The sequence below is a fragment of the Esox lucius genome, chromosome 15, assembly GCF_011004845.1.
Source record: "Esox lucius isolate fEsoLuc1 chromosome 15, fEsoLuc1.pri, whole genome shotgun sequence".
NCBI classification, from domain to species: domain Eukaryota; kingdom Metazoa; phylum Chordata; class Actinopteri; order Esociformes; family Esocidae; genus Esox; species Esox lucius.
In genome coordinates, this window is record NC_047583.1 from 24591097 (window position 1) to 24613664 (window position 22568).

A 22568-nucleotide genomic window follows, 5' to 3' on the forward strand; every position below is an offset into this window, starting at 1 on the left:
AGCGGCGCGCATTGACTGAACATTTCTGCAATTTACTTTAATCTTTCCGCTCATTCCGAGTCCGGCAAAGCCTTTTAAAATATACAGAGCTCTATGTCCTTTAAGTGCACTGCACAAAGACCCAATTTCAAAGGTAAATTCAGTTACATTTGGATTCGGTATTGCTCCATGCGCCAGGCTCAAAGCTTACATCTATCAAAGTTACATGTTTTAATGTTTAATATTTGTGACCAGATGACAGTCAACAGAGTGCTTCATTTCCCTACCACTCTAACATTAAGTTTAGGCTTGAGTACAGTAATCCTGTCATGACCCAGAGGAGTGGATGTTTTAACATCATTTTTCAGCGTACAGTTTAACCAGCGACAGAATTCCAATGCTCATGCAAAGACAGACAACACGGCTGTCCGGCAAGGTTATTGCACTGTTGACATGAAAATCCGGTACTGAACGGTATAGAACTGAATCATGGGTAGAAGGATGGTGGACAAGGAGCTTACCTTTAACCGAGGTGTTGGGCGGTGGGCCCTCTATGCGCAGGTTCCATGGTGGATCTCCCTGGTTGGCAAAGTCCCTCATCTTCAGGTAGCTGATGGTGAGTCGGATGATGGAGGCCTTGTCCAGCTGGCTGGTGATGGCACCAGGCAGGGGCAGCATCTTGGCCAACTCGTAGAACTCAAAGTTCTCCTTCCCCCGCCGCGAGCGAGCCGCGTCCCGGGACTTCTCCTTCCTCAGAGCCTGCAACCTGGACGGTCCAAACAAAAGCGAGGAGTAAGGTCCGGTGCTGCGTTCAACAGAGATAATCTGTTTTCAACTGCTTTGGAATGCAAACGCCACTACCTCGCATTAGTATTTCGGACTGGGGGTCTGGTCAGTGCATAGCAGAAACAGGAAGGTCCTACCGCAGCTAAAAAGTTGAGGTAGCACAGAAAGCTGTGACCTCATTCGGCGCATTGCAGCGCCATAAGCAGGTTGTCAACCAATACAGAGACACTTGTTTAGTTACGACATTTTGAAATACCCGAATTGGTCCAATTGGCAAGTTCTCTGTTTAACGTTGCAAAATGTTTTGGTACGGTGACTGTTGTCATACTGTGAACTGAGTCTAGGTTACAGAGCGATTGTAGCCAGCACATTAAGCCACCGTCACTCAGTCATGGCTGTTAGTGACTTACTCTACTCCAGAGGGAACGCTCACCACAATTGATTCAGTCATTGGAATTTAGAAGCGGGTCGAAGTTCTGATTAGCTTTGGCCCTGGGTCTCACAAGACGGCCTGCTCGATGACTTTCAGATTGCCTTTTTTTAAGCAAAGACACTGCAATAGTCTGAGAGAGAGCTCTCCCATTCTATCCCTGAAGCTGAAATAGTTTCACGAAATGAGCTCATATTCAAAAAGGCCAAACACTGCACTGACCTCACTTTACACTGTCTGTCTGAAAGCTCGGTGTAATATTTCTCCTCAATATTTCTACTTCAATTCATTTATTCGTGTCAGATGCCTGAACTAGTAAGATACTGGGCGCAATACGTGCAAATAGACAACTGGGCAAATAAACTTGATATAGCCTAGCCTACTCATGTATACGCCTTCAATCCCTTTATGCAGCAAACCACGTGACCTATTGAAGGATGCATGGTCGGTTCTAGTCAAACACTTCTGTCCCCTTCAGTCACTGGGTTATTGATTTCATATCAAAGGACTCGGAGCAGACAGTTCCATACTTCCATAACACAGCACCCAACTTTCTACGGTGTTCATCATCCAAAGCCCTATTTAATTAAGTTGCCAATAAATCACAGAGGACCCTCTGGGCTCCCCACTGGCCGACACTTAGATTAATTCTTTACCACCACAAATGCAAAATCAGTTAGAACAGACTTGAAAGATGAGGAAAGGCACCGGTTTCTCCCCGCAAAGATGAAAAATGACTGTTGGTGAAGAAAATCACTTCACGTTGTTTTGTTGTTCAGTTATCAGTGACTCAAGCCAAAACCGACAACATTGGGCAAGTGTAAAAATAAAGAGGCAAAAAAAGACGAAGCAACGCCAGGCCCTCCCAACTACCTCTGCCCCGTCAGAAATAAAAAGGCTTAAAAAAGGGATTCATGAATTTAGACATTCACAATGTCTAAAAACAAATGTGAATCGAATTCCCCCAGGCATCACTTCAAACTATCCTCCCATTGAGCTAAAAAGAATACCTTGTGCATCAATGATACCGCACTCATAGATGTCAAGATCAATATTAGCTTTTGTGAGCATATGAGTGTAACAGGATAATTTCACTGCCAAATATAGATGCACCCTCTGCCTTTACATCTCAGTACCAGATTGCTATTCTCAATCATCTGAACTGGCTCGGCAAGAAAAGAAAAAAGGCCATTTGACGGTCCGCTGCTCAGACAATACTTAAAGCTAGTTGTAATGGTTGTTTGGAGGCCCAACAGAGCAGCAGCATTTCATTTGTACCACAAACTTGGAAAGCAGTACGTCGGCCTGACAAACACTCGTTGATGCGACACGGTTACGTGACCTTCAGACAGCAGACATATTTATCATGTTGTACCAGAGTAAATGTAACACCTTTTATTTTATATAAACCTGAAATAAATCAGGTCATTTTTCAAAATGAAAAACTCTATGGCTTTTTAAGAGGACAGTCAGGGAGGAGGTCAAACTTCCGGCTAAATATGGTTTATTTATTTGTTATTTTATTTATTTTTTATTGTTTTATCATCTTTTGCTTTTCTAATGAAAACCCAAACTTATCTTTTTATTTTGTTGTTCTTCATTTTGAAGTATAATTTTTAAAACATTATCTCTTTTTCAGGAGACACCTGGCCAAAATAGCAGCAGTATCATGAAAAAAAAATAATCAAACAAATAACGCACTACATTTACAAACATTAAGGTACACAGGAGGTCAACCAAACAGATCCGTTGGGAATTGTAGTTCTATTGATGTAGTACCTAGACAGGATTCCTGACGTTTCAGACCCTGTAACAAAATTACAGGAATCAAGTCGGTGTCAATGGTCCACTGCTGTTTAGCAAGTCAATTTGTAAATACCAAGTAAACACTTCTATTGTTTTTTTCTGTCCACACAGCAAGCAGACCCCATTATCTGGGTACTGGCTAGCCATGTCCAAAACAGAATGACTAGTAGGACAGCTTCAAATCTCTCACTCCCCTTGAGAAGCCTATTTATCAGGAGTGACCTATCGTTGCGCAGCCAGACCCATCCCCTGCACTACAGTCAACCGCCTGGACCACAAAGGTGGAAAACTACTCTCTGTGTATTTTGAATCATACCAACCCACCTCCCAACATAAACCTCAATGACATAATGGAGAGAGAAAAAAAAAAAGACATACTGGCGAATGTTTACTTGAGAATAGAATGCTTATGGCCCACACAGAAATGCCAGCAGGGAAATCAGGCTGTGTGGGATCGGTGTGTAGGAATAGAGAGTGGCATTGTATTCACATTTCCTGCTTTCCGTCGTCTCTGTGAGAGAACCCCAGAGTACAGTTAGTATTGTTGAAATGGAAAGGATTGTTGAGAGGTTGAGATTAGAGAAATGAAATGTACACAGAACAAGCAATTTGTTCACAAGCAGTTACAGGCCTCCAAAACAAAGTCAGCATCCATTTTAAGTGTATTAGTCTTGACTTCTACACTGACGGGGTAACTTATAACAATAACATTATCAGAATAATACCAAGCAAACTAAACTTAACACTCGATCTGAATGCTCTAAGAGGCTGCAAATGTGCAGTGCCTGATGCATTTTCGAGCGAAACTATTTGATGTGTTTAGCAGCGCTCACGCAAATGACGGCAACGCGGCATCCACCTACAGGGTCATTTGCCAATGAAATTAATGGACGTCTTCAGTTGAGATGACACACCTTGGTGAGTCTGCTGTCTGAGATATCGCTCTATTTAGCCAATCACCAAACCACCCCGCCGTTCAACTTTTGAGGACAAGGAGAATACATCAAGCGGCTGAAACTTGCGCGCAAATGATCATTTAGGATTGAAGTAATTGGTTTCATCAGTGTCGAAAAGGCAGCCAGAGCAGAAATGCCACTTTAGATTAGGGTGCTCCTGAAGAAATGGATGACACCACTGATCGGGGGACTAAATGCCAAAACCAATCAATTGCGTTTGTGACTCTGACTCTCCATGTGGCAGTAAAAGGCAGAAGGGGTGGGGGCTTCTCTTTCTCATTACGGAAAATGCTATCTCCTTAGTAACATGATTGAACTTCTCATCAGCCTGGTCACAGCGTGTCATCGGACCTGTCCAAACCGCCGCCAGACAATGAGAGGTTATGAAAAACAAGCCTCTCCATACCGCCAACCCGACAACTCCAGGGCCTGTATCCACTCAGCCTCTCGGGGTACCACAACCGGAGTAAGATCAGCCTTTTACTGTCATAATAAATACCATTATACGGCTGTGGCGGTGGGCAGGGGGCGGGTCCGGGACGACTTTCTCAGGAAACATTGTGCTAGGGTACTAAGCAGCCTGGGCACATTTAGCATCCAGTCGAACATGTTCTAAGTGGAAAACCCATCTGTATGAAGTTCATAACGTTCGATGTGACATCGATCCATTCAGTTATTTCTATCAGCGCACCGGTAACTCCACTGAACTGTGTTCTATACCGACGTCTAACCGGTCGCCCTTAAAGGTTGTTTCTCCCCTCTAATACCATTTAGGGGCTGTCTGCACATCAGACTATCCCATCAGTTTGTGAAGGGGACGCTCTATTGCCACAGATGTCCATTGCCCTTATTAAGGCTCCTGTTACAAGGTGACATTGATTGCCCTGAGAGCGCTGTGTTTGTGTGTGTATGTTGGTGTGTGTGTGTGCGTGTATGTATGTTGGTGTGCGCGCATGTGTTTGGGTCCATTGGGTAGTCTCGGCCTTGCTCGCAGGCTGAAAGGGCGTGGCGTCCAGATTGCAGGTCTGTCTAAAACCAAGGAAAAGCAACTAGCCAGGTACAGCTCTGTGTCAGGTGTCAGAGGTCAGCCTGGCGATAAGGAAAACAAGGTACTTCCTGTACCTGTAAGTGTGTAGATATTCACAACCTTTGAACCGTTTGAATCCATTGACTGTGAATTATTACAACAGAGTGTGCTAGTGAGGTCCCTGTGCAAAACGCACAACAGCATTCATTCTAGCACATGATTATAATGCACTCACAGTTGACACAGTCTGTTTATTGCAAATGTGAAGGCATTTCTGGAGGCATTTCAATATGGAGGTATTTCTTTAAATCCAATTTAATGTGGACTCCAAAGGAGGCCTAACTGACAGGGTGATGTGATCGGTAGCTTATCACTTCTCTGGTTTTTGAAAACTCTGTCAGAAAAGCTATGTCATTGTACAGTACAGAAAACTGCATTAACTGCACCTACTGCACCCCCAATAGTGATGTGCATGTTCCCGAGGTTTAAGCATTGTTGTGGGCTTGCAACATCCCATTTCTCAGTAAAAACAGAGTGATTCTTATACGAAAAAAAGGTACAAAGTACAAGTAAGTTGATAAAAAATGCTTCTAAAATATTTCCTAGTGCCCCCACATTAAATCTGGTGGTAGATTTGTGGTAGATTTCATGTATTTGAATTAAAATTGAAATAGGATCAAATGCAGGCTTCAGTCTGTAGTCTGTATCCAACTTTGAACTACTACCACTTCCCACACATCTGTTAAATGCCTTTCACAATAGCTGACGTGAGTCAGTGAAACAACTTTCATTGCTTACAATAGGCTACATAATAGGGTAATTCATATGTTTGTGTCCGCTAGAACTCAACTGTTATTATCCATACTTGTATTTTTTTTATTTCACAGTTTAGCCTGGGGGCAAACAACTTGTTTTCAGCTATGTCCTGGACAGTGTTGTAAGTTAGAAAATTACAATAATAAAAAAGGCCATTAAAATACCCATTGTTAACAAGTACCTTGTTTTGTACTTTTAGTAGTTCAAACCAAGTTGTCAAGTTTGGAAGTTGCATTCAACAATTTAAGCATCCTGAACACAATTGACGTGTGATTATATTGTATTTAAATGTCACCATGTTCATAAGGCTCCCAGGAGTCCTGGGAATTGACCAATTAACAGCGAGCATAGCATACTCCTTGTTAACTTTTAACAATTTGACCCGTGATTGTAGCAGCCAGCTTGTAGAGCCTCTCTAAACCATCAGTAATTATTATTCCTAGGCTCTGTGACCACCACTCACAAATTAGTATGTGACGGAAATGGACTGAAAGAACAAATAGACCCTGTTGATTTAGTTAGTAAATGGGAACACTTAAGAGCCAATTAAAAAAACACAAAGAATAAAAGGTGTATTTTTTCCCCCGCTCTGTACTTGTTTTCATTTATCTGCATTCTTTCTTTCTGTCGTTGTTGCTCTGCCTCTTGCTGTGGCATTGAGGCCATTAAAAGAAATACCTGCTGTAACACAAAGATGAGGGGAGAGAGAAACAGGAAAGCAGAGGCGTTAATCAGCCGTCTAGCTACATATTGATTAAACTACAATGATGCGGCCATTTGGATGAAAAAAAAATAGCAAATGATGCACGATAACACCCCGCCGTTAGTCAGTAAAATCCCCCTCTCTACTGGGAAAACCAACACCCGCAGCTCAGAGGCATGGTGGAGAGGCCGTTCTGTCTGGCTGCCAGGTCTGTGAGAGAGACAGATAAATATGTTCAGAGGGTCTGGGTCTGTGAGAGAGACAACTAGTATGTTCAGAGGGTCTGGGTCTGTGAGAGAGACAGTATGTTCAGAGAGTCTGGGTCTGTGAGAGACAGAGATTATTTTCAGAGGGTCTGGGTCTGTGAGAGAGACAGAGATTATGTTCAGAGGGTCTGTGAGAGAGACAGAGAGACAACAGCCTCATGAGCCGTGTTTCACTGCAAAAAAGGAGGTGCAATAATAAAGCCGGAGGAGTCGATAGCTGCGGCTGAAACAAGGCCTCACACAGGCCGAAGCCTCTTATCCCGATTCTGTCATCCTGTCAGGGGGAGGTTGTGGGCCGGGGGGGTGCGTATTCGTGCACGGACGTACAATCCAGGCGTGCTCACGCTGCGCACGTCTGCGCGGGGAGGCAGAAGACGGGACATCAACTTCGACAAAGCTTCTTACAAGCTATTATGCGCCACGATAAACGCTTTGTCTTTTTTTCTTCTTCTTTTTTGCCATTAGACTTTCCGCTATTCGATTCAAAGCCCAGCTAACATGAACTACCCTTCAGTGTATGTAAATCTACTGCGATTGTAAATCAACCATGTCTATTCAGCAGGGTGCACGCCCCCTCCCTGAGCCTCCATCTCTCCATTACAGTGGGAATCATCTTATTGTTGGATTAAACTTACTGCACATACAGCCACATAATGAAAGCTGTTTGGACAAGAGATTGGCTACATTCCAAGTCAGAAATCCCCCAACAAAGGAAAAGAGAGAGCGCATAAAAGCAGTAAATCAGATTCACTCAAGGAATTAGGTAGAAATGTATTAATCAATCCAAGCAGGGCAGACCCGTTTGTCATGACGTTTGTATGAAAACACATTAAGTTATTAAGCCACACTGATATCCAAACCTTCCCGGATAGCAGACACTATCGCAGTGTGTTCTGTTTTAACACTGGACCGGTTCACGTCACAGAACCCCTCAGGGACTTTGCGTGTGGATTTCAAAGTCAATACTGTAGCCTGTCATCAGGTAAGGTTGTACAATGTGCTGGTTTAAGTGTGCATGCGTCCGTACTCACGCTGAAGAAATGTCCTGTGTTCTGCCAGTTTGAGACCCACCAGTCATTGACAGAGTGGGCCAGACTGAGAAGACAGCTGCATGTAGAGAGTGCTCTACAAGGTCTATAGGCCCTGGTTCAATGTGTCCACAATGTACAGAACCAGGCATTTGGGGTAAAGAGGCTGGCTGTCATCCAAATTGTATACTTGAGCTCTGTCTAAAGCGTATAGTTAAGTCGACTGTTTGTTGATTGTAGTTTTTAAGAGTGATTGCAAACATAAGATCGCAAAATGTACGTACTAACTTTGAAGGCGTCGGAACAAACATTTTTAGGTTTTTCGTATAATTCATTGAGATTTTTGCTCCACTACTGAAGATTGTTGTGGTCATTCATCATGTCAGTCACTAAATACAGTGTCCAGCATAAACATTATTTTATAACACACCTTCATGCTATACACAAAAGCAGCAAGCTATCATATCAACTACTAAGTGCCTGAAGCAAACGGTCTGCCAATAATGTCATGCCCCCCCCCCCGCCACCCGCTGTGCTGATGATGCGCTTTCCTGTCCACAGCAGTACAGGTCTGTTTTAAATGAACCCATATTTTAAGTGCTCTGTGTTCTCTTGTACAGACAGTATGCTCTGCCAGGTGCTCTTAGAAGTTCATACATGAAAGAACAGGAAAACGCAGAATGCAAAATGCAAGCGTGCATTCTGAAACACAGTCACAGTTTTTCACTGAGCACCTACAGTTGCTCATTCACAAGAGAATAAGCACGGGGGAGAAGATGGCAGATTCAATGGATTCTCAAACATGTAAACACACTCAATAAAAAAAACAAGTAAACGCAATAGATACAAACATGGAAACACAATGAATAATCAAACAAGTAAATACAATGGATAAACAATCAAATAAAGTCAATAGACACTCAGAAATGTAAACACAATGACTACACAAACAAGTAAACAATAAATACACAAACAAACACAATATATACAATTACATAAAGGATTATTAGGAACACCTGTTCAATTTCTCATGAATGCAATTATCTAATCAACCAATCACATGGCAGTTGCTTCAATGCATTTAGGGGTGTGGTCCTGGTCAAGACAATCTCCTGAACTCCAAACTGAATGTCAGAATGGGAAAGAAAGGTGATTTAAGCAATTTTGAGCGTGGCATGGTTGTTGGTGCCAGACGGGCCGGTCTGAGTATTTCACAATCTGCTCAGTTACTGGGATTTTCACGCACAACCATTTCTAGGGTTTACAAAGAATGGTGTGAAAAGGGAAAACCATCCAGTATGCGGCAGTCCTGTGGGCGAAAATGCCTTGTTGATGCTAGAGGTCAGAGGAGAATGGGCCGACTGATTCAAGCTGATAGAAGAGCAACTTTGACTGAAATAACCACTCGTTACAACCGAGGTATGCAGCAAAGCATTTGTGAAGCCACAACACGCACAACCTTGAGGCGGATGGGCTACAACAGCAGAAGACCCCACCGGGTACCACTCATCTCAAATAGGAAAAAGAGGCTACAATTTGCACGAGCTCACCAAAATTGGACAGTTGAAGACTGGAAGAATGTTGCCTGGTATGATGAGTCTCGATTTCTGTTGAGACATTCAGATGGTAGAGTCAGAATTTGGTGTAAACAGAATGAGAACATGGATCCATCATGCCTTGTTACCACTGTGCAGGCTGGTGGTGGTGGTGTAATGGTGTGGGGGATGTTTTCTTGGCACACTTTAGGCCCCTTAGTGCCAATTGGGCATCGTTTAAATGCCACGGCCTACCTGAGCATTGTTTCTGACCATGTCCATACCTTTATGACCACCATGTACCCATCCTCTGATGGCTACTTCCAGCAGGATAATGCACCATGTCACAAAGCTCGAATCATTTCAAACTGGTTTCTTGAACATGATAATGAGTTCACTGTACTGAAATGGCCCCCACAGTCACCAGATCTCAACCCAATAAGGCATATTTGGGATGTGGTGGAACGGGAGCTTCGTGCCCTGGATGTGCATCCCACAAATCTCCATCAACTGCAAGATGCTATCCTATCAATATGGACCAACATTTCTAAAGAATGCTTTCAGCACCTTGTTGAATCAATGCCATGTAGAATTAAGGCAGTTCTGAAGGCGAAAGGGGGTCAAACACAGTATTAGTATGGTGTTCCTAATAATCCTTTAGGTGAGTATATATGCAAACAAGTAAACACAATGGATACACAAACAAACAAACAATATGGATATACAAACATGTAAACACAATAAATACACAAACAAACACAATATATGTAAACAAGTAAACAGAATGGATACACAAACATGTAAACACAATAAATGCACAAACATGTAAACACAACAGACATTAATTAAGTAAACACAAAAGATACACAAACATGTAAACACAAAGAATACACAAACAACTAAACACAATTAACAAACAACAAAACACAATGGATACACAAACTAGTAAACACAATAGATACACATATAAGTAAGCACATGCTGACAAATACTGTCTCACTCTGAAATGAACAGACAACAAAACACACACCCACTCACACACAGATACACACCGACACACGTTAAATGCTAGCAGAGCATGTCCATATAATAAAAAGGAATTGCGTCCAGGGACTGAAACCGGGAATCAGATATTACCTGCTGTCTTGATTAATAGTCTCTCTCCTGTATGCTTTTAATTTAAAGCCCTCCAGCACACACTCTCTTTCTTGCACATGTCTGTTCCAAATTGCCTCCTATTCATTACATAGCACACTAATTTCAACCAGGACCCAAGTCTAAAGTAGTGTACTACGTAGGAGTAGGACGATATTTGGGATGACACTTCTCAATTTTACGATGGACTCATCCAAACCTGGAAGTGGAACTTCGGCGGGGCACCAAGACATTTACTTTCTATTTGCTGCGGACATGGTTGTTTGCATTTACCTCAACCATGGAAAACCCAACATGCTCTTTGTCTTTTCATTTAATAAAACATTGCTATGGTCTGGACTGCAGTACAACTGACCGCTGCATACCATAAGAAACAGAAGAAAACAAATTGTACGAGTGTTAAGCAGATGTGAAGCTTTGCATAGTCAAACAGACCTGACAAGCTTAGGAGGCAGACCAATGTTCCAGAATGACTATCATTACATCACAGAATCCCAAATGTGGTCTGGTGTTAATCAGTCTCCTCTATGTAGACATGTGTTCAGATGACAGTACTGACATCTCCTCTATATAGATGTGTGGTCAGATGATGGTACAAACATATATTCTACATAGATGTGTGGTGAGATGATGGTACAAACACCTCTATGTAGACATGTGGTCAGATGACAGTACTGACATCTCCTCTATATAGATGTGTGGTCAGATGACAGTACTGACATCTCCTCTATATAGATGTGTGGTCAGATGATGGTACAAACATATATTCTACATAGATGTGTGGTGAGATGATGGTACAAACACCTCTATGTAGACATGTGGTCAGATGACAGTACTGACATCTCTTCTATATAGATGTGTGGTCAGATGACAGTACTGACATCTCCTCTATATAGATGTGTGGTTAGATGATGGTACAAACACCTCCATGTAGACATGTGGTCAAATGACAGTACTGACATCTCCTCTATATAGATGTGTAGTCAGATGACAGTACTGACATCTCCTCTATATAGATGTGTAGTCATATGACAGTACTGACATCTCCTCTATATAGATGTGTGGTCAGATGACAGTACTGACATCTCCTCTATATAGATGTGTAGTCAGATGACAGTACTGACATCTCCTCTATATAGATGTGTGGTCAGATGACAGTACTGACATCTCCTCTATATAGATGTGTGGTCAGATGACAGTACTGACATCTCCTCTATATAGATGTGTAGTCAGATGACAGTACTGACATCTCCTCTATATAGATGTGTGGTCAGATGATGGTACAAACATATATAGCATATAGATGTGTGATGAGGTAATGATACAAACACCTCTATATAGACATGTGGCCAGATGAGGGTACGGACATCTCCTCTATATAGATGTGTGGTCAGATGATGTTAGAAACCCCTCCTCTATATAGATGTGTAGTGAGATGACGGTACAAACATCTCATCTATATAGAGGCTTGGTCACATGACGGTACAAACATCTCTATATAGAGGCATGTTCACATGACGGTACAAAGATCTCCTCTATATAGATATGTGTGGAGATAATGGTATTAACATCTCTATATAGAGGTGTGGACAGATGGCAGAACTGACATCTCTATATAGATGGTGAGATGCTGAGATGATGTTACTAAAATCTCTACATTGATTTGTGGTAGTTGTTTCAATTTAGCTGTAGGAATAGTCACAAATATGCAAACTTCTCATATCTGGCATTTGTCTGTTGTCTTTGGGTAAAACAAATGTCATCTTCGTTGTTTACTGGTTGTCTTCAGGTAAGGAGGTTTTTAACATAGCTTCTGTTTTTTTACTAAATGTTAAATCATTTTTTTCTGTAGTGATCTGCTATCTTCTGGTTCCTGGTTGTCTGTAGTGATCTGCCATCCTCTGGTTCCTGGTTGTCTTTGGTGATCTGCCATCCTCTGGTTCCTTGTTGTCTGTAGTGATCTGCTGTCCTCTGGTTCCTGGTTATCTTTGGTGATCTGCTGTCCTCTGGTTCATGGTTGTCTGTAGTGATCTGCCATCCTCTGGTTCCTTGTTGTCTGTAGTGATCTGCTGTCCTCTGGTTCCTGGTTATCTTTGGTGATCTGCTATCTTCTGGTTCTTGGTTGTCTGTAGTGATCTGCCATCCTCTGGTTCCTTGTTGTCTGTAGTGATCTGCTGTCCTCTGGTTCCTGGTTGTCTTTGGTGATCTGCTATCTTCTGGTTCTTGGTTGTCTGTAGTGATCTGCCATCCTCTGGTTCCTGGTTGTCTGTAGTGATCTGCTGTCCTCTGGTTCCTGTTTGTCTTTGGTGATCTGCTGTCCTCTGGTTCATGGTTGTCTTTAGTGATCTGCTGTCCTCTGGTTCCTGGTTGTCTGTAGTGATCTGCTGGCTTCTGGTTCCTGGTTGTCTTTAGTGATTTGCTAATCATCTATATGAGCTGTAGTGATGCGAAACAGCGTGTAATTAAGAGTCCTAAAGAGTGACGTCAGCTCCGCCTTTTCAATGGATCCATCATCAAGGAGGGCGAGGCAAATCCCGTTAGCTTTAAATAAAGCTATTCGGGCTAGCTACAGGTAAGCCTGACGCAATGCGATTACATGGCAAGAGCGGTCGCTGAAAGCCCCAGCGCCAACACAATACCCTCTGTCAGCCTGCCGCAGAACGGCCCTGCTATTCCATTAAGGGAAATCCTGTTAAAAGGTGTGACAGACAAATCTTTGAGGTCCAAACTGCATCCTATTCCCTTTGTAGTGCTCTACCTTTTACCAGAGCCCTAGGCGGCACTATGGGGTATGGTAAAAAATAGTGCACTATTTATGGAAAATTGTACCATTTCAGTCGAAGGTAGTGAGAGAACGAAGGATGGGATTGTGGGAGATTTGAAAGATCCTGGGTAATGTTTATTTAATTCACCATATCAACATACATTTCTGATCAATGCAGGAATGACAGCTAGTTTGTTACATCTGTCTGACAGACAGTTCATTCTTCATGGATACAAGCCTAAGCTAAGCAGTGTCTCTTTAATAACAGAATGTAGACGGCTGTTAAGCTGTCCTCTTCATCAATGGGAATGAGATGGAGCCGAGCAGAGGCTAGTTGACTCTTTAGAGCATTCTAGATAATTCTTTCATTTAGCAGGCCTCCTTTAAATCTCAATCGCCAAAGTTGTGGCTCAAATGGCATCCTATTTTCTGTGTTGTGCACTACTGAGCTCTTTAATATGGAATAGGGTGCCATTTGGAAGCACACTAAGAACGGGACATGCAAAGACAGAGAACTAGAGCTTCTCAGAAACACAAATCACAACAACAAAACAACAACATACAACAACACACTCTTAAGGCCCACTAAAATATGACCCATACAAAATAAGAAATATTTTTTTCCTCGCTTCAGAATACAAATGACCAATAAAGGATGTATGTCATTTTGAAGCACAGTGTCTAATCTGTAACCACATGGGCTATCTTACAAATCCCAGTATTTATGAATAAAAACGGCTGAGGCATTCCGCCTTGTCTGTCTGTGGATGACGTCAAACTATACTCTCCAGTATCTCAGCAGCCAACCAGCCAATCACATCAAAACCCTTCAAAGCTGCACTTCAGAGCCCAACACATACACTCCCCATTTTCCTTCCCAGAGATGGCAGACTGAGCATCCCAGCAAAGGTGTGGAGGAGGGAGCCAGGTAGCTATAGCGAGATAGATAACAGATGTGCTGCTAAAGGTAGAAGGAGAGAAAGGGAGGGAGGCGTAGAGAGGGAGAGAGAGGCTCGGGAGGGGGCGACGACTCCTTGACGAACGCTCATCATCTCTTTCTACCTCCTCCTGAACCTGATCTGTCCCAGTAATCGCTCGCTTCAATCAGAAAAAAAAGAAAAAAATCCATAGTACAATGGTAATTTTCTCTCCTCTCCTCCGCTCCTCAATCCACTCCTGCCTGTCTGTGTCTAGGCCAGGCACCTGCTGTAGCCACTGAGGGGGAACGGCTCAATATTAGCTCTGAAATTAGCAGCAGTCCCTTGTTAAAGACTTGGCACACTGTGAGCAGGGATAGACACTGTTAATGGCATAAAAGCCCTCATCACCTGGGAGCCACAGAATTACTTTAGCCAGCCTTTCTTCCCCCCCACTCCACCCCTCTTCCTGTCTCTCTCTGTCTCTCTCCGTGCCCGGCCCTGTATCCTTGAGACAGCTTACTCCTCTCCTCACTGGCCACCAGCCAAAACGGAGGAGACAGAGAGTGAGATCTCTCCCCTGACAGCCCACACCTCTCTAAACCCCATTTAAAGGAAAAGCACCATTCAATTGAACCTCTCTATTTCTGTTAATTAATTTTTGAGGGCTTGTGTGTGTCTGATAACGTTGTGATTTAAACTTGTAGTTGGGGTCGACAAACAGTAAATATCTTTAAAAACCCAAACAAACTCTGCATTTTTTAAATGGTACATGACATAGTACATACACGGACAGTCATTACTCAGGCAAATGCAATCCATAATTCAGACAGGCTTTTTATATGACAGACTGATTCTGGCTCCCACGCTACTGTCAGATACTGTATATCAGATTTATGAGGTTACTTTACTTATTAAGGGGACACTTTGAATTAAAGAGAAGAATTCAAAACATGAACTAGCCCAGTAGATAGGACAGCAGCACCTTGTAGATCTGGCACGTTCAGTCTATTAGGTATCCTTCCAGGACATCAACAGGGGCTGTGATTTCAGTATCCCCAGGAGTCCAAACAGCTTTCACACTACGGTGGCGGGCTACTTCTCCAACGTGTCAGACTAAGGATGTAGTGGCCACTGGCTGCTCGTCCTGTTTCTTCAGGTTATAGTAATACTGGCTGACACCACCGTGAGTGGAACCCAGAGTTAAATGTGAGCCCCTAACGCCACTCTACATCCTACTGGGGCGTAGCGTAGCCTACCGGGGCCTATTATAGCGCAGCCTACGGAAGCCTAGCGGACCCTACCGGGTTGTAGTGTAGCCAACCGGGGGCTAGCGTAGCCTACCGGGGCGTAGATTACCCTACCAGGGCATAGCGGAGCCTACCAGGACCTAGTATAGCGCAGCCTACCGGGGACTAGCAGGCCCTACCGGGTTGTAGCCTAGCCTACCGGGGCATAGCGGAGAATACCGGGGTCTAGTGGACCCTACTGGGCTGTAGTGTAGCCAACCGGAGCCTACCGGGGCGTAGCATAGCCTAGTGGAGTCTAGCGGAGACTAGAGGGGCCTTACAGAGTGTGATCAAAGTGGGTCACAATAGACTCCTCACAGGGTCAGCTGCCGACAACCTGTACAAGATTTACACTTTCAATAATAAATGAACTAAACATTTTGAAGTAATTGGCTGTGCAGAGGCCCCTCTCTCTGTCTCTCTCCCTCTGCCAGGGAGCTTGTTTGTACAAAGCAATAGCGTTTGAATAATTGATGTATGATGCAGTGGTGTGGTGGCTCTGTCGGATCGCTTTGATTCGCTACAAGCTCTGAGTTTGGCTGCGGTGGCGCTACTGATGACAATCATTGTTTGGAGAAATAATACGAACAGACAGAAGAAAAACAAGAAAGTAACGAGAAGAGGCCATCAGCAACAAGACTGTTCGTTTCATTTCAGAGCCTCGTGGCCTGACTAGAGATTCATAATGAGAGAAAAAAATAAAGAATCTTAACGAATGCATCCCAGGTAACTCGGTCTCTCTCAACGGTAGTTGTCAGATGCCAGTTCTTTACAAAAATGAGGTCTGGCTGTCTGTCCTGCATGCTTGTTTAATTACTCTGTCAGTCTTTAGCAGCACATCTCCATCGCATCATAGGGAGACTGAGAACAAACAACAAACACAGACAGATGGAGAATTTAAAAAATGACAACATTTGACAATGTTGCTTCTTTCTAGAAATGTCCACCTTATTCTCTACCAATGAAATCCTCCCTCTGGCTTCCCCAACCACACATTGTTGGGTTATTTATCTGTGCATCATAAAGCTAGAGTATGTTTGTGAGTCTGAGATAGATGTAATTTATGGTGTTTGCTGCAGGTGTAATTTGTATAATGTGCTCATAAAACACAGCCAAGACAACAGCAGATCTGCTTGGGGAATGATAAAGGACCATGGCAAAAAGATGTCAGTTATCTGAACTCCTAATCAGAATTCATATTGTCCCAATGCTAGCTGCACTTCCAGGACCTATTTATAATATTGACTGTATTATCGTTATATTGCAAGCCATAAAAGATATGTCTAGATATAGATCCGTATATGACTTGTAAAAAGTCACATTATTGCTTTTCAAGCCTGAATGTATTAGTGAGGAAGATATGTTTGATGTGACACACAGGAATCACAAACAGTAGTGAATGTGAAAGACATGATGCCCCACAAAACCAGAGCCAATTCTGATCCTTCATTAGAACATTTACATTTTTGTCATTCTAACATGCTGATACTAATTCAAGTCCATCTTAAAGATGCAATCCTGAGTTTCTGTAGAATTTCCACCAATGGTTTTTAAAGTGGTGCTCATGAGCCAAAACTAATTTGTGGAGTACAAATGCATCCTGGAATGCATATTTAAGCCTTACTTATATTCATCAACAGTGAAATCCATGAATGTGCATGGGGACAATGAGAGGAGTATAAGGAGTCCATTCAAACAGTATCCAGTGTGCTAATATTAGAGACCTACAGCCTGCTGATAGACTGGTATAGTATTAGAGACCTACAGCCTGCTGATAGACTGGTAAAGTATTAGAGACCTACAGCCAGCTGATACACTGGTACAGTATTAGGGATACACAGCCTGCTGATAGACTGGAACAGTATTAGAGACCTACAGCCTGCTGATAGATGGGTACAGTATTAGAGGCCTACAGCCTGCTGATAGATGGGTACAGTATAAGAGACATACAGCCTGCTGATAGATGGGTACAGTATAAGAGACATACAGCCTGCTGATAGATGGGTACAGTATTAGAGACATACAGCCTGCTGATAAATGGGTACAGTATTAGAGACATACAGCCTGCTGATAGACAGGCACAGGATTAGAGACCTACAGCCTGCTGATAGACTGGTACGGTATTAGAGACATACAGCCTGCTGATAGACAGGTACGGTATTAGAGACATACAGCCTGCTGATAGACTGGTACAGTATTAGAGACATACAGCCTGCTGATAGACAGGTACGGTATTAGAGACATACAGCCTGCTGATAGACTGGTACAGTATTAGAGACCTACAGCCTGCTGATAGACTGGTACAGTATTAGAGACATACAGCCTGCTGATAGACTGGTACAGTATTAGAGACATACAGCCTGCTGATAGACTGGTACGGTATTAGAGACATAAAGCCTGCTGATAAATGGGTACAGTATTAGATACATACAGCCTGCTGATAGACTGGTACGGTATTAGAGACCTACAGCCTGCTGATAGATGGGTACAGTATTAGATACATACAGCCTGCTGATAGACTGGTACGGTATTAGAGACCTACAGCCTGCTGATAGACTGGTATGGTATTAGAGACCTTCAGCCTGCTGATTGACTGGTACAGTATTAGAGACCTACAGCCTGCTGATAGATGGGTACAGTATTAGAGACATACAGCCTGCTGATAGACAGGTACAGGATTAGAGACCTACAGCCTGCTGATAGACAGGTAATGTATTGCATCTGGTACTCAGTTCATTTATCTTCTCAGCTTCATTGAAGGAAGTGACTTCATGAGGCTCTAACGAGAACTTCTAATCTGATACGGGAGAGAGTAATTATGCAATTGTTTTTTAAAGACCATCGTGAACAATTAAGAAAGCAGCAGATCATGAGACAGAGAGGAGAGATAGAAAGAGAGGAGAGAGGGAAAAAGAGGAAGGGGTGGGGCTTCCTGTCAAATAATATTTGGCTCACAAGCTCAGAGGGAGTGACTGACACACGTTAGGGTTTACCTCAACGTTCCTGAACGCCAAGTAGCTGGGTCTGACACAGGGTGGGGTTTACCTCAACGTTCCTGAACGCCAAGTAGCTGGGTCTGACACAGGGTGGGGTTTACCTCAACGTTCCTGAACGCCAAGTAGCTGGGTCTGACACAGGGTGGGGTTTACCTCAACGTTCCTGAACGCCAAGTAGCTGGGTCTGACACAGGGTGGGGTTTACCTCAACGTTCCTGAACGCCAAGTAGCTGGGTCTGACACAGGGTGGGGTTTACCTCAACGTTCCTGAACGCCAAGTAGCTGGGTCTGACACAGGGTGGGGTTTACCTCAACGTTCCTGAACGCCAAGTAGCTGGGTCTGACACAGGGTGGGGTTTACCTCAACGTTCCTGAATGCCAAGTAGCTGGGTCTGACACAGGGTGGGGTTTACCTCAACGTTCCTGAACGCCAAGTAGCTGGGTCTGACACAGGGTGGGGTTTACCTCAACGTTCCTGAACGCCAAGTAGCTGGGTCTGACACAGGGTGGGGTTTACCTCAACGTTCCTGAACGCCAAGTAGCTGGGTCTGACACAGGGTAGCTTTTAACATCCCACAACCCTGTGCGTCCGATTTATTAATGGTGTTGTAAATGCGATATTGCTTATTTAATGGGATCTAAAGATAGAAAAAGGATAACTGCTCTACTTTGCATGTTACAGCTTTAATGAGGACATGTCTAATATCATGATAAAACAACCTTCAGAAAAACACAGCTAATAACAACAGCACAGTAATTACTACCGCACAGAGAACACATTTATACAGTCAATCACATCCCCAGGATCACAAATGGCACCCTATTCCGTACATCATGCACTTCTTTGGACCAAGGCCCAGTGGACTGTGGTAAAAACTAAAAACTGTGCAATGTATAGGGAATAAGGAGCCATTTGGGACACACAGGGTCAGCTAGTGAAGTGATGGATTGGCTAGCCAGGTCAAAGAGGGCCCTGCCCAGTGCCGTGACTGTCAGTTCTAGAACGTGTTAATCCAAAGACAGGCATTCTCACCTTCCCATCTGTCCTGTGGAACTCTTCTAATGTGTAAGACAGGTGGCCTGCTCTGTGTTTAAAACCCGCCGGGTCCAAATATGATTAAGAACTCAAATTAGCCGTCCGTGTTAAATAGGAATTCTATATTTAGGTGCGGGGAAACAGGCAAACTGAATGCAGTCCCTACAAACTGCCAGGCGTAAATGCATTGAGAGAGATGGACTGGACAGAGAATGAGACTGAGGAATGGGCCATTCTAATCTGATAGCTTGGGCTTGAGTTGATGGGCTGGCTGGCAGAGACCCAGGTTTAGACAGAAAAGCAGCAGGCAAGTCTGTTAAGGTGGGTCTGAAAGAGTGAGAGAGAAAGACAGGCAATGCCTTTGCATTGACACAGGAAATTGACACCATTTCCAAGTTCATGTACGTGAATGGTTATAGCTTTTCTATCACAAATGCTGTACTGACTAACATTGGCATTGTGGCACCTTTTGTGTGTCCCAATCCAATAACAAAGTGTCAAAGGATGCCGTGGACTTATAAATACTACCCTTCAATCCTGACCAATTCAGCCATTCATTTCTGTCATGAGCAGTCTGCCTGCTGGATCATTAAACTATCTATAACATGTAATTATTCAAATGTACTGTACGGCTAAAGAGTTAAACATTTTGTCTCACTCTGAGCCCATATAGAGGATGGCAGCATCTAAAAAGTGGGACCGGGAAATCGCGTGGGATCTTCCAAAGGGGGTGACTATGAGAGATAGGAATTGTGCGAGGGAACACATAGGAAGTAAAGTCCTATAAATGCACCATGTCTACACCAGCGCTCTCCCGCCGTGACAGAGTTCAGCTGACAGCAGAAGCAATCTAAGAAACGCTTCCACAGTTGAATCCTTCAACCAAGCTTACTCTCCTGGTTTTTCTTTCTAACAGAAACATTCACTTATAGACAATACATTACATTGTTTTAAGGAAACACCCTTAGGAAATACCAAGCAGATTGATGATAGGTTTGATATACACATGACTGTATTAAATGACTCTATTGTGTGACTGTACAAGCTTAGTAAGCCGACAAGGTAAAACACATCGCTCCCTTCATCCTCTGTACAAAGCTGCTAACATGGCACTCCAAATTTATGTGAATGAAGACTATGAAGAAAATCTGCAAATGCTCAAAATACGTATTTGTGATTAAATTACATCCCCCCATCAACAACGGCACACTGACATTGCACAAATGTCATGTCAGTGGTTAGATACTACATGGCTTAATGAGTCTCACATCCCTGAAAACGGCTGCCAAAGGTGTGCCAATTTGAGTCAATGTGGCCCTATAAAGAAATGATAAATATGAGCCTGCTGTAGGACCACCATGTGATCAGTATGAACGTTAATTAAAATACATTAATAAATAAATACATCTTGACTATGTCTGGAACATGTTTACCAGTGTTGTTAATAATAAAATAGTGTTTTGCATTTATGTACAAATCAGGTTAGGTCGTTATCCAAATAATATTGCATTCAGCAATCTAGATATGGTATGTCAAGTTTCATTTAGATGGGCCCTATGGTGCCAGACTGGATGGGTTCAAACATGTTTAAGCTTGTGATGAGCGGGACCTTCGAACGCAACTTCATGACTTTAGGTCAAAGGGGTCAAAGGGGCTTCTGCGTTTTCCAACGTGTGTTACAGCACGACATTCGGGCTTATCGGTGTTCTAGCATCTCTTTGGCAAGGCGCATCATTAGGTCAAGTGCTGTCAAAATGCCAGTGTTGCACACAATATTGTGTGTATAGACACCATACACAGTCCCCTTCTCAATCTCATCGTAGGGGAATATAACACTTTTGTTCAATTATCTAGTGTTATTTCATACCAGATTCCAATAAAACGAAATAGCAATGCCATAGAGATTTCCCATGGATTACGCATCGGATCTGTGTGAAAATACTTCATCAATGATAATGGAAATGAATGAGGAGTCCTATAAGTGGTCTGATTTGATTCACCTTAAAGCGATGATGCATAACTACTTCAAACTTCCCTCTTAAGTTGCTGTAACTTTAATCATTATATTAATAACAAGCTGATTTCTAACTTTAAATTGGAGCTCAAACAGAATGTTGGCTTCCTGCTAGATGGATGTAACTAACATAATGGGCGTGCTGGAGACTAGTGGTCTATTGTAGCCTGAGGTACACTTCCCAGACACTGAATTAGTATATTTAGACCTCTTCTAAAATGGGAGAAAGTGTACAGAGGGACAATATGCAAGGTTTTCCCTGTTCGTTTTCATTTAATAGCAAAAAGACAGTTTCAAAGAGGCTAAATGTAATTCGTACTTTGGTTTTGGTGACAATTTATTTCTAAGCACACACTCTGTAACCTCAAAGGTACAAGCATAGCTATAGCATATTACAAATATCCATGTTGATGTCATGGATGATCAGTTGCATCAATGCTGCTGTCTTTGAATTTGAGAACGGTTCCATTTCTTCAGCCCTTTCCCTCAGCTTTTGAACAGAGGCAGGGACTTTGTCTTTCTGTTCGAAACTGCAGATTGCCTCTATGGCAACGGAAGAAAGAAAGTAAAGAAGTTGAGGTCATCTGTTTCTAATACAGTACAGCAGAACACATCATTCATCACAGCCAAGTGAACTAGTGATTGACCATCATGGGATCTTCCACTGTCTTTCTGTGCTACACTGTAATTGTGGTACAAATCGATCACTACTGTACAGCACTATTACATCTGGAGGCTGCTGTTGAATGAGCTGGATGGAAACTGGTGCTCAGCAAGCTTACTGGGTAACAACAAGACGGCGTTCCAAATAAGCCGAAGAGAATCAGAGGGGAAGGGGTTGAATTAGCGCACATGAGATTGATACTTTCTGAAATATTTAAGACACTTTGTGCATTCTTGCAAAAACACAAAGTAGTCAATTGTGTCAACACTGCTGCGTCCTTTGTTTTGATTCGACTAGGCCTTCTTATTGCTCTCCTCTCCTTTTAGCATGCACCAGATCTCATGTTTACATAATGATTTGGTTGCTGAGATTGACATATAATTATATCAAGTCCAACAGTC

At 43.0% G+C, this 22568-nt stretch overlaps 1 protein-coding gene across 4 annotated transcripts in view; it reads right to left on the bottom strand.

Moving 5' to 3' along the window:
- LOC105023610 (neuronal PAS domain-containing protein 3) overlaps positions 1–22568 on the bottom strand; it is a 265014-nt gene that overhangs the window by 168410 nt on the left and 74036 nt on the right. For all 4 annotated transcript variants that reach the window (XM_020054458.2, XM_010892953.3, XM_010892952.3 and 1 more), the window contains one exon: positions 501–745. In XM_020054458.2, the coding sequence (XP_019910017.1) occupies positions 501–745 (245 nt within the window). The remainder of the gene's footprint in view (positions 1–500; positions 746–22568) is intronic.